The sequence below is a fragment of the Phyllobates terribilis genome, unplaced genomic scaffold (assembly GCF_046119375.1).
Source record: "Phyllobates terribilis strain yellow unplaced genomic scaffold, ASM4611937v1 Scaffold_186__1_contigs__length_3700242, whole genome shotgun sequence".
NCBI classification, from domain to species: Eukaryota; Metazoa; Chordata; class Amphibia; order Anura; family Dendrobatidae; genus Phyllobates; species Phyllobates terribilis.
Window position 1 is genome coordinate 1,404,767 of NW_027362946.1, and position 12,170 is coordinate 1,416,936.

Genomic DNA, 12,170 nt, shown 5'->3' on the forward strand with positions numbered 1-12,170 from the left:
TCACACAGTGCGCGCCCGACCTGCACTGCTGCACCGAAGAGCCTGAGGACTGGAGCTAAGCCGGGGGATGGTGAGTGTGTGTGTGTGTGTGTGTATTTATGTATATATGTATGTGTGTGTGTGTAGGCAGATATCATTGTGTGATGTCTGTTTATATGTATTTTTGTGTTTCAAATGTGTTTATGCGTGCATGTATATCTGTATATGTTTGTGTGTGTATGTGACTGCGTGCGGCCTCCTGCTGAGTATAGATGGCGCCATGCGGCCTCCTGCTGTCTCTGTGGGGGGCGCCGTGCGGCCTCCCACTGTGCATAGATGGCGCCGTGCGGCCTCCCGCTGTGTATAGATGGCGCCGTGCGGCCCCCTGCTGTGTATAGATGGCGCCGTGCGGCCCCCTGCTGTGTATAGATGGCGCCGTGCAGCCTCCTGCTGTGTATAGATGGCACCTTGCGGCCCCCTGCTGGGTATAGATGGCGCCGTGCGGCCTCCTGCTGTGTATAGATGGCGCCGTGCTGCCTCCTACTGTGTATAGATGGCGCTGTGCGGCCTCCTGCTGTGTATAGATGGCTACGTGCGGCCTTCTGCTGAGTATAGATGGCGCCGCCGGCCTCCTGCTGTCTCTGGGGGGGCGCCATGTGGCCTCCCGCTGTGTATAGATGGCACCGTGCGGCCTCCCGCTGTGTATAGATGACTACGTGCGGCCTCCCGCTGTGTATAGATGGCTACGTGCGGCCTCCCGTTGTGTATAGATGGCTACGTGCGGCCTCCCGCTGTGTATAGATGGCACCGTGCTGCCTCCCGCTGTGTATAGATGGCACCGTGCGGCCTCCCGCTGTGTATAGATGGCTACGTGTGCTCAATATTGAGTCATACAATTAATGTAAGGCTATGTGCCCATGATACAGAAATGTTCCAGATTTTTTTTGAGCGTTTCTGCATCTCCCTCGCAGAAAAAACGCATGCGGATTTTAGATGCGGATTGTACATGCGGATTTTACATGCGGATTGTACATTTGTTTTTCCTGCCAGGGACAAGAGGAAGTGAAGCGTTCTTCACATGCATTTCTGCATGCACGTTGACAAGCGCTTTCCAAGCGATTTTAGCATCACTTGGAAAGTGCTTGACAACTTGGTCACACTATATACATCCATGCAACCAGCATGGATTTATATAGTGTGACCTCAAAAGAATGGTAAAAAATATATACTTACCTTCTGATGGCCTTTTCAGACCATCGCGAGCTGCCAGCAAGCCAGGACGCATCAGATAAAGACACCGGGGGCCATCAGAAGGTAAGTATAATATTTATTTTTTATTTTATTCTTTTTTTACAGGTTCTATGGTACCCAGGTCCGGAGGAGAGTCTCCTGTCCTCCACACCCGGTTACCTAATGCAAGTCAATAGCGGCGAAAACGCCTCGCTTCCGCAAAATAATTGGTAATGCTGCGGATTTTTCTGCAATGATAATCCGCAGCGGAAATTTCCGCAGCATGTACACAGCACATGCGGATTATCATTGGGGAACATGGCAGACCTTTTACCAAGCGTTTTTTAAGCATTTCTGCAGCAGAATTGCTGCTGCGGAAACGCTTAAAAAACGCATAGTGGGCACACAGCCTAAAAAAAATATATAATTAATATTGTGCCAAATTAATTTCACGTGAACTATCACATAATCTATCACAGGGGATCATGTGACATGTCACGTGATAAATCAGGTGTGTGTGTGTGTGGGGGGCCCGCGCCTTCTAAACTGCCCAGGGCCCTTGCTACTCTTAATCCACCCCTGGCTGGCAGCTCCTGCACCGGCTGCAGAAAAGGACGCTATGTGGCGTGGGAGCAGTGGTAGTGAGTAGAATCTTTTTTTTTTCATGTGTTGCAGAAGAACAAGACAAAATATCAAAGCAAGGGGCATAGGATGGAGCACATTATCCAAGAAACAGAAACAGGATGGGGCACAATACATCAGGCACATTATCCAAGGGATGGAACCAGGGTGGAGTACATTATCCAAGGAATGGGACCAAGATGGGGCACATTATCCAAGGAAGGGGACCAGGATGGGGCACATTATCCAAGGGACGGAACCAGAATGGGGCACATTATCCAAGAAACAGAAACAGGATGGGGCACATTATATCAGGAAGGGGCACATTATTCAAGGGACGGAACCAGGATGGGGCATATTATCCAAAGAACGGCACAAGGATGGGGTACAGTATACAAGGAAGGGGACCAGGATGGGGCACATTATACCAGGATGGGGCACATTATACCAGGAAGGGGACCAGGATGGTGCACATTATACCAGAAAGGGGACCAGGATGGGGCACGTTATCCAAGGGACAGAACCAGGATGAGGTACATTATCCAAGGAACAGGACCAGGATGGGGTACATTATCCAAGGAACAGGAACAGGATGGAGCACATTATACCAGGAAGGGGACCAGGATGGGGCCACATTATACCAAGGGACCAGCATGGTGCACATTATACCAGGAAGGGGACCAGGATGGGACGCATTATCCAAGGAACAGGACCAGGATGGAGCACATTATACCAGGAAGGGGACCAGGATGGGGCACATTATACCAGGAAGGCTACGCTAGATGTGATAACGTGGAATGTCCGGTTGATGGGGAAGCCACTAAGAGATGTGTGGTTTTTACGTGTTTAAAACAGTTCCATCCAGCTATACTATGTATTTCTGAAACGCATATGGTAAAAGATAGGGTCCACTTAATGCATAAGCGAGAAATTGCCTATGAATGTCTTTTCAGTGTCATGTTCCTCGTAAATACCTGAAGATTTAAAAACAGATCAAAGTCTTTGGGTTGGTTTGTGGCACAAAAAGAAAGTCCTTTTGATAATATTAATTTATCATCATTTTATAAAAGGTAGTCTGATAAATTAAAAATATTTGTGAGTATTATTGTTTGGGGCTTGGGGTTGGTTTATTTTCCCTCTTTTCTTTTTTTTCGCGTTCCTCTAGTAGTTTTTTTATTTTCCCTGGTTTGGGGGAGAAGTATTGGTTAATTGCCCTTTCTTATGAGATACAGTCCGAGATAAAAAAGGTACCAGACCTTTAGAACCAGTTGTGGTATTGTCCACTATGATAATATTGCTTGTTTTTTTTAGTACAGGAAACAATGTCTGATGTAGTGTCATATATTGAGAGGTCCAGTAGTGGAGTAGAAATGGGATCTGAGAATTCGATTAGAGCAGGAGATTCAATTTCATTAGGTGGAATTAGACTTTAATTTATTGCCTCTAGTTGTCTCCATTTTATTTTTACTTAGTCAAGCACTTTCCCTTTCTTCATTGATTCTATTTATTTGTAGTCTAATGTTGTCTAGATTTTTTTGCATTAAGAACCGAAATGAAGGTAGAGGTTTTCTATTCAGAAGATGGATGTAGTGTATTGGAATTTTGTATAGAAGGAGTGTTTGTCAAATTTGTGCTCTTGCTCACAGTACTTTTTGTAGATTTAACTGTTACAATTGATAAAGGTTCAATTCTATTTGGTAGGACAATTATTTTGTTATTTGTCATCTTCGGTTCGATCTTATTATTTCAATATTTTTTTATTTGTATCAGTACATTCATTAGCCTTGTCCTTTAGTTGTATAGGTAGAGAATTTTTAGATTTTTGTTCGATCATTCAGGGCACACTTTGTGTTTCTTTCTTTTTTATAATATGATAATCATCCCTGTCTTGTTGCAGTTTTTTCAATTTATTCATTATTGGCTCATGTTCCAGTTGTAATATGGATGTGATAGTGTTAGAATTTATTTTTTTATATTCTGGATAAGATTCAAACCTTAATAGGTCTTTGTGACACAACAGCTTTTTATCTTAATCAGCCAGAAGTCTACATTTGTTAAGCCAAAAGAAATCCAGTATTATATTTGTGAATGTATGTGTATTTCTGTGGCAGGTCAAGAAGGACATACGATTATTTTTATAAAGCTGAATGTTGACGTCTCTTGGTTTTTAAACAATGATGTTTGTTACTATGCTAATTGCATATTGTACTAAAGCCATCTAGATGTTGATTTACAAGAACTCCCTGCTATATCAACTATATATATTGATTAAATGCTCAAACAATGAGACATGAGCCCTGTGGAATAATATCCTCCCTAATCCTTGACCTGTGGATGCGTACGTGAAAGGACAACTGTAACTATTTAAGGGACATATGCCTCTGTAGCAGTGAGAATTGAAAGCGAGAATCAAAAATCAGTCAGAGTCTTCAGGGCATCAGCTTGGTAGCACAGCTCAATCCAGAGAAACACAGATTCGAATTCTACATGATTCTGCCTAAGGATGAACGGCCCTGACTGGAAGGATATGGATCTGCTCCATTGACCATCAGAGAACCCATAGATACATTTGGGGAGACCAGGTTGGGAGGCTGAAGCCACCTGGCCGCATGGATATGTTTGGGGTTGCCAGGTCGCCTGGAACCCATAGAAACTCTCGGCGAGGCCAGGGTTGGACCCTTGGGTCTTTTGGCCTTGTACCTCGATGTACTGTCAGCTTCCAGAGCTTGCTGCTACCTCCTCTCTGTGGGCAATAATAAAATATTGCCACACTGCTTTACCCTCACACTGTGTTGTCTGAGTAGTATTATTCCAACGGAAGACCCCAGGTCTTCACAGTCCTTAACAAAAGATAGAACTTTTTCAGTTGTAGTTTCGCACAATTGTGTTCTCTTTTTATGTAAACATGTTAACTGTAGCATCGGCGTCTCTGCCCCCTGCCAGGCAGAGACGCCCTCCCCCTTACCGCCGCGGTCCTGGTCCGGCGTCTTCTGGCCTCCATGATGGTGCACGCAGCTTCCCGGGCACGGTGCTTAGGGCACGCGTGCTCCCTCTCTCTTATAGGGGCCACGCACGCCGTCCTAAAGAGTCCCTGGCCAGTGGCCGGAGGACTTCCCATATATAAGGCACCTCCTCCAAAATGGAGGTGCCTGTGCAATGGTTGTTGTTCCATGTGCTAACACTTGCTTCAGGCCTCAGGTCCCGCTGCCTGTCAGTCCTGCTCGCCAGCCTGCCTGTCTGCCCATCAGTCCTGCTCGCCTGTCTGCCTGTCAGTCCTGCTCACCAGTCTGCCCGCCAGTTACCTGTTGTGCGTGCCTGCTTACCTGGAAACACCTGCCTGTTACCTGTTGTGCCTGCCTGCCTGCCTACCTGGAGCAGCTGCCTGTTACCTGTCGTGCCCGCTAGGTTGTCTACCCGGACCACCCGTCAGCCTTCCTGCCATGCTCATCCGCTATACACGGACAGTTCCTGCCATCTGACCCATGGTAGTCACCTGCTCTCATACAAGGTCGGTCCCAGAGTGGCACCTGGTCCCCCTGCTCAGTCCCTCCCTGGTTCATGGAGTCGACTGAGCCGCCGTGCGACCTTGGTCAGGCCGAGTGGGTACTTAGTCATGCCCCTCTGGTCCCTCCTTGCACCGCAGCACAGAGTTTCCACCACCCGGACCTGCAACAGCAGTTTACACAGGCCATGGAACCCGGTAGCCCCCAGGCTCCTTCGCTCTCTGACCTGTACCAGGAGGTTTCACGTCAGAGGTCCCAACAGGAAACTATCCTGACCTACCTGCGGTCTGTCAACTCCCGCCAGGACACGCTGTCCACCCCATCTGTGTCCGTCTCTAGCAAACGGCACCCGCTCCGGCGGCACCTCAACCTACTAGTGCTATGGCATCCGGCTCTGGCCCCCGGCTCTGCGCCTCCATGTTTTGGTGCTGACCCCATCTTATGTCGGGGTATTCTAAATCAGTGCACGTTGCATTTTGAACTCCTGGCACAACAGTTCCCCTCCGATAGGGCCAAGGTGGCGTTCATCATGTCTCACCTCACCGGCGAGGCATTGGCATGGCTAAACCCTCTGTGGGAAAGAGGGGATCCCCTGGTATCCGATCTTCCGGCTTTTCTCACTGCCTTCCGGAAAGTCTTCGATGAGCCCGGGCGAAAAACTTCTTCTGCCTCCTCACTTCTCCGTCTCCGCCAAGGGAGTCTCACCATGGGCCAGTATGCCATACATTTCCGTACCCTCGCATCAGAGCTTGCCTGGAACAATGAGGCCCTGGTGTCCACCTTCTGGGAGGGTCTTTCCGGACCGATCAAGGATGAGCTAGCCGGTCGTGACATCCCTTCCACCCTGGACGACCTGGTGTCATTAGCTACCCGGATTGACATCCATTTTTTGGAACGAGCTAAGGAGACTGCCCGGGAGAGAAGATTTCCGCGTCTCGCTCCTGTATTCCAAAAGCCTGCCTCCCAACCAGCAATTCCCCGGGCATGCTCACCTGAACCCATGCAAATTGACCAAACCAAGATGGTCAAGGCGCGCCAGGAGACACACCGAGCCGAGGGGAGTTGCTTCTATTGTGGCAGTAAGGAGCATCTGATCCGTTCCTGTCCGGTGAAGCCGGGAAACTCCAGTGTCTAGGACCGCTTGGAGAGGTCGTCCTAGGCAAGAGTAAATCCTCTCCGTCCTTGACTCTATCCATTTCTCTTTCCTGTGGTGAGACCCGCTTCTTTGAGACCACCCACCTGGATTCCGGAACCGCAGGGAATCTCATTTCTCAGGCCCTTGTGGAGCAGTATCAAATTCCTACCATACGTCTGGCTGAACCGTTGGCGGTCGCTTCCGTTGATGAGAGACTTCTTCTGGAGACCATCTTGCTCGTCACAGAGCCTGTAACCCTTCAGGTGGGAATGCTGCACTCGAAGAACTCCTTTCATGTGCTGTCCGGTTTCTCTCACTCCCTCTTGCTTGGTCTTCCCTGGTTACGGAGACATGAACCCGTCCTGAATTGGAGTTCAGGTGAAGTACTCCATTGGGGGCAGGAATGCCATGAGTCCTGCCTGGTTCCGGTTCATTCAGTTCGACCCCTGTATACCCCGGCTAATCTACCTGGTCTGTCGGCACCTTACTGGCCCTATGCGGACGTCTTCAACAAGAAGGAAGCAGAGACTCTACCACCTCATTGGCCATATGATTGCCCCATCACCTGGTACCTGGTGCTTCTCCTCCCTGTGGGCGAATCTACCCCTTGTCGCTGGCTGAGACCCGGGCCATGTCCGAGTACATAGAGGAGAATCTTGCTAGGGGATTCATCCAGAAATCTACCTCCCCGGCTAGAGCAGGATTCTTTTTTGTTAAAGTGGCCCTGACCGGATGGGTTGAAGGCGATTCAGCGATTCCTGGGCTTCGCAAATTATTACCGCCTCTTCATCCCACATTTCTCCTCCTGGACCGCTCCCATCTCCGCGCTCACCCATAAGGGAGCAAACCCCAGGGAGTGGACTTCCGAAGCGGAGGAGGCCTTCGTCTCCCTGTTTCTGCCGGTTGTACTCTCCAGCGTGACAACCGTGGTGTAATTTTTGAGCTGAGAGCCTGCTTGTCCCGCAGTCTTTATGTGGCTTTTCCTGGTCATTTTTTTCCCCTGGAGCAAAGTACCTCCACACTCAGAAAGTTAACTGGTAGATGTATGACGATTTTCAGGATGGTCGTCAGGTCTTATATAGGATAACTAGCTGGATGCTCAGCAGGAGCTCTGTGAGGAGCTGCTCACTTTCTAAAGACTATGATACTTTTCCAGCAACGGACCACCATTTTTGTTAATATTATTATTGTGTATTAGTGATTTACTTGTTATGTTTTATATAGTTCTGCTGACATGTCAGTATGTGCACTAGATTCACTTGTAAAATGTCCAGCATTATCTCAGGAGTCCATTGTCTCAACAGCCAATAATCTCATTAGGTGAGTGTAAATTGAGAGACAGTGGAGCAGTCATCACAGGGGGTTATACATGCAGTCTCAGATGAAGGCTTCTAGACTATTCTTCATTATTTTTAGCTAACAGTGAATGTTTAAGGGGGAGGGTGTGATCACTTCTCACCTGGGAGGGGACTGAGCCCAGTGGAAGAAAGGACAGATAGGTTTTATGGAGAGTTGTGTGGAAGGATTGAAAGGAAGAGGATGGAGACCGTGGACTTGGAAGGATGAATGGATAAACATGTTACCATTATGGATTATGTCGTTTGGATTTACACTTTCTTACAAGGACTGCTGCTATGGGATACATGTGCTTTCATCATTTTATCTGCCGTCTAGAGGATCATGGACTATGGCTACAGACTATAGTGGCTGGAGATACGAAATCTGTGGGCCAACCAAAAGTTGGGAGACAGTGAGTATGGCCTTATACAAAGGCAGTGGAACTACTGAACCCAGATTGGGAATTTGAGGACTGAGAGAACGGTATTTTGGCCATTTACTTGGAATTGCTTTGTTGCCGTGGCTGTGATCAATAAAATATTGTTGCATCGTTAACCTGCCTAGGTGATTACTTACAACCCACAACCTCAGATCTTTACAAGTGGTGGCAGCGGTGGGATCACCTATCTCTGGACAGCATACCAGGAAAAGTTATTGAGAGGTGACTTGGCAGAAGAAATGGCAGACTCCATCTACAAGAAGCTCAAGAAGGAGGAGCTGAGAGCCCTTTGCTCTGAGAGAGAACTAGAGTGGTTGCCGGAGGACAATCGGGCGACCCTAATGCAGCGCTTGAACGATTGGGACCAGGAACAACTACATGAGGAGGTCAGTTCAGAAGTGGATGAGGGACAACAGCCCAATGCTGTCATCCAGATGGTGGAGGACACTGGATCTACCAGCCCAGATAATGTCCCCCCAGAGCTCCCTTTAACAGGCCGCCAAGTGACAATCCCCCTAACTTGGTGTCAGCACTCAGGGGGTGGTTGCAATGGATACAAGTTTGGTTCTCATTGGGCACGTGGGAAGTTTCCCAGGACAAACCAGGGATCGGGGGGGGGGGTATGGAGGCCTCCGCGGAAGGGACAGACCCCTGATCCAGGGAACTAAATACAGAGTCCTCGTCTCAGGGCTTCCCCCATCGGGAAGTTGGCAGGATTTGAAAGACCATATGAGAGAAGCTGGAGATGGCTATTACACTGACGTATACCAGGGTGGAAAGGGGACTGTGGAGTATATTCGCAAGGACGACATGGAATATGCTTTGAGGAAACTGGATGATACAAAGTTTCGTTCTCATAAAGGCGAGACCTCTTACATTCGTGTCCCTGCTGAAAAAGTGGGGGAGGTATGAGGAGCTGCCCACTTTCTAAAGACTGATACTTTTCCAGCAACGGACCACCATTTTTTTTAATATTATTATTGTGTATTAGTGATTTACTTGTTATGTTTTATATAGTTCTGCTAACTTGTCAGTATGTGCACTAGATTCACTTGTAAAATGTCCAGCATTCCACTAATCTTATCTTTATCTCAGGAGTCCATTGTCTCAACAGCCAATAATCTCATTAGGTGAGTGTAGATTGAGACACAGTGGAGCCGTCATCACAGGGGGTCTTACATGCAGTCTCAGATGAAGGCTTCTAGACTATTCTTCATTGTTTTTAGGTAAGTGAATGTTTAAGGGGGAGGGTGTGATCACTTCTGACCTGGGAGGGGACTGAGCCCAGTGGAAGAAAGGACAGACATGTTTTAGGGAGAGTTGTGTGGAAGAATTGAAAGGAAGAGGATGGAGACTGTGGACTTGGAAGGATGAATGGATAAACATGTTACCATTATGGATTATGTCATTTGGATTTACACTTTCTTACAAGGACTGCTGCTATGGGATACATGTGCTTTCATCGTTTTATCTGCCGTCTAGAGGATCATGGACTATGGCTACAGACTATAGTGGCTGGAGATACGAAATCTGTGGGCCAACCAAAAGTTGGGAGACAGTGAGTATGGCCTTATACAAAGGCAGTGGAACTACTGAACCCAGATTGGGAACTTGAGGACTGAGAGAACGGTATTTTGGCCATTTACTTGGAATTGCTTTGTTACCGTGGCTGTGATCAATAAAATATTGTTGCATCGTTAACCTGCCTAGGTGATTACTTACAACCCACAACCTCAGATCTTTACAAACTCCTACATCTGCTTGTTCACATATGTTGTCAGGGTTGTTTCATGAAAGTACTGCTGCTTTCTGTGTAAGTGGGATAGTCATGCAAGAGAATATTGCTACAAAAAAAAAGGGACTGGCCACTCTGACATTCACTTCAGAAAGGGAGTAAACTGTCCTGCATCCAGAAATTGAGGACCCACCTAGGCAATGGTGGTAACAACATCTTATTAAGTTGGGCCTAATGAATAACTTTGTAAAAGCTATGGATAAAAATGTAAAAGCATTCATGCATCTGATTGATAACTTTCCAAGGTTAAGTGAAGCAAATATAAAAGAAGGAGTCTTTATTGGACTTCAGATTTGTAAGCTTTTTCAAGAAGAGGAGTTTCTTCAGTTGTTGCAGGGCAAGGAAAAGGCTGCATGGTTACATTTGCATTTGTGGTAACTAACGTTTTGGGAAACTCAAGGGCAGATACAGTAACTATGAAGAGTTGGTGTTATTTCTCCTCAAAACATAAAAGGATCTTGGCTGTAACATGACCTTAATGATTAATTTCTTACATTCTAGACTTTTCTTACACCAAACTGTGGAGTAGTGAGAGACGAGGGTGGTGAGAGATGTAACCAAGATATTGCAGCTATGGAGAAAAGATAGCAAGGAAAAAGGAAATCCATCAATGCTTGCAGATTACTGTTGCATAATTTTAATAGATGATCCGATACAGGAGTACAAGAAACAAGCAAAAAACTGTTGTCACTGAATGAGGACTAATTTTGTAGTGCAATTTCTGTAACTGTTTAAAATTCGGAATAGGGTTTAGACAGGTTTTAGTTATTTGAATTTTTCTAAGTTTTCTCTAAATAAATATCAGGAAAGTGGCATAACAAAATATTCTGCATCTGTATATTTACAAGAATAATAATGTTTCAAAGTACTGAAGCTTTTATCATTAATTATATGTAGCAGTAAAAGGAAAACTCAATTGTCCAATTTGAATTCAGGAGGTCAAACTCATTAAGAAATGGCTCAGTTCATAGCGGAACCTGACAACTTTTAAAAATATGTAAAACAGTGTTACATAATCTGAAAGGTCATTGAGCTAGGTTCTTCAGCTGCTCAGTCAGGAAGTGCAGCCTCTGTACAGGTCCCAGTACCTTCCTCTCCTCTGCACCAATCAGATAAGTGTGGGGCTAAAGGAGAGAGCAGTTCTCTCACTGATCAGGAAGGACACTGTCTCTCATTGTTCTCGGTCACAGGAAGCTACCTCCAGTCTATAGTACGCACTCATTTATTAGCAAGATTTTTTCTTGCTAAAAGTGTGTCTTTTCAAGTAAAACATTTTCCACATTAAGGATATAAAACAGGCTTCTCCCCTCTGTGACTTCTCTGATGTCTATCAAGATGCGCTTTCCGATTAAAACATTTCCCACATTCTGAACAGGAAAAAGGCTTTTCCCCTGTGTGAGTTCTCTGGTGACTAAGAAGATTTGATTTCTGGTTAAAACATTTACCACATTCTGTACATGAAAAAGGCTTCTCCCCTGTGTGAGTTCTCTGATGTGTAACAAGATCTGATTTCTGGGTAAAACATTTCTCTCATTCTGAACATGAAAAAGGCATCTTTCCTGTGTGAGTTATCTGGTGTCTATCAAGATGCGTTTTCCGGTTAAAACATTTCCCACATTCTGCACATGAAAAAGGCTTCTCCCCTGTGTGAATTCTTTGATGTGTGATAAGACTTGATTTCACTGTAAAATATTTCCCACATTCTGAGCATGAAAAAGGGTTCTCTCCTGTGTGAGTTCTCCGGTGCTTAACAAGATTTGATTTTCCTGTAAAACATTTCCCACATTCTGAACAGGAAAAAGGCTTTACCCCTGTGTGATTTATCTGATGTCTAACAAGAGCTGATTTGTTGTTAAAACATTTTCCACATTCTGAACATAAAAAAGGCTTCTCCCCTGTGAGTGCTCTCATGTGTAACAAGATCTGATTTCTGGTAAAAACATTTCCCACATTCTGAACATGAAAAAGGCATCTTTCCTGTGTGAGTTCTCTTATGTCTATCAAGATGCGCTTTACGGTTAAAACATTTTCCACATTCTGAACATGAAAAAGGCTTCTTCCCTGTGTGAATTATCTGATGTTTGGTAAGACTTGATTTCTCTGTAAAATATTTCCCACATTCTAAACATG

At 46.0% G+C, this 12,170-nt stretch overlaps 1 protein-coding gene across 1 annotated transcript in view; it reads right to left on the bottom strand.

The window, feature by feature from the left end:
• Positions 1-12,170, bottom strand: part of LOC141212788 (uncharacterized) — a 78,392-nt gene that overhangs the window by 44,893 nt on the left and 21,329 nt on the right. Inside the window, exon 3 of the mRNA XM_073665094.1 lies at positions 11,366-11,552. Coding sequence (XP_073521195.1) covers positions 11,366-11,552 — 187 coding nt within the window. The remainder of the gene's footprint in view (positions 1-11,365; positions 11,553-12,170) is intronic.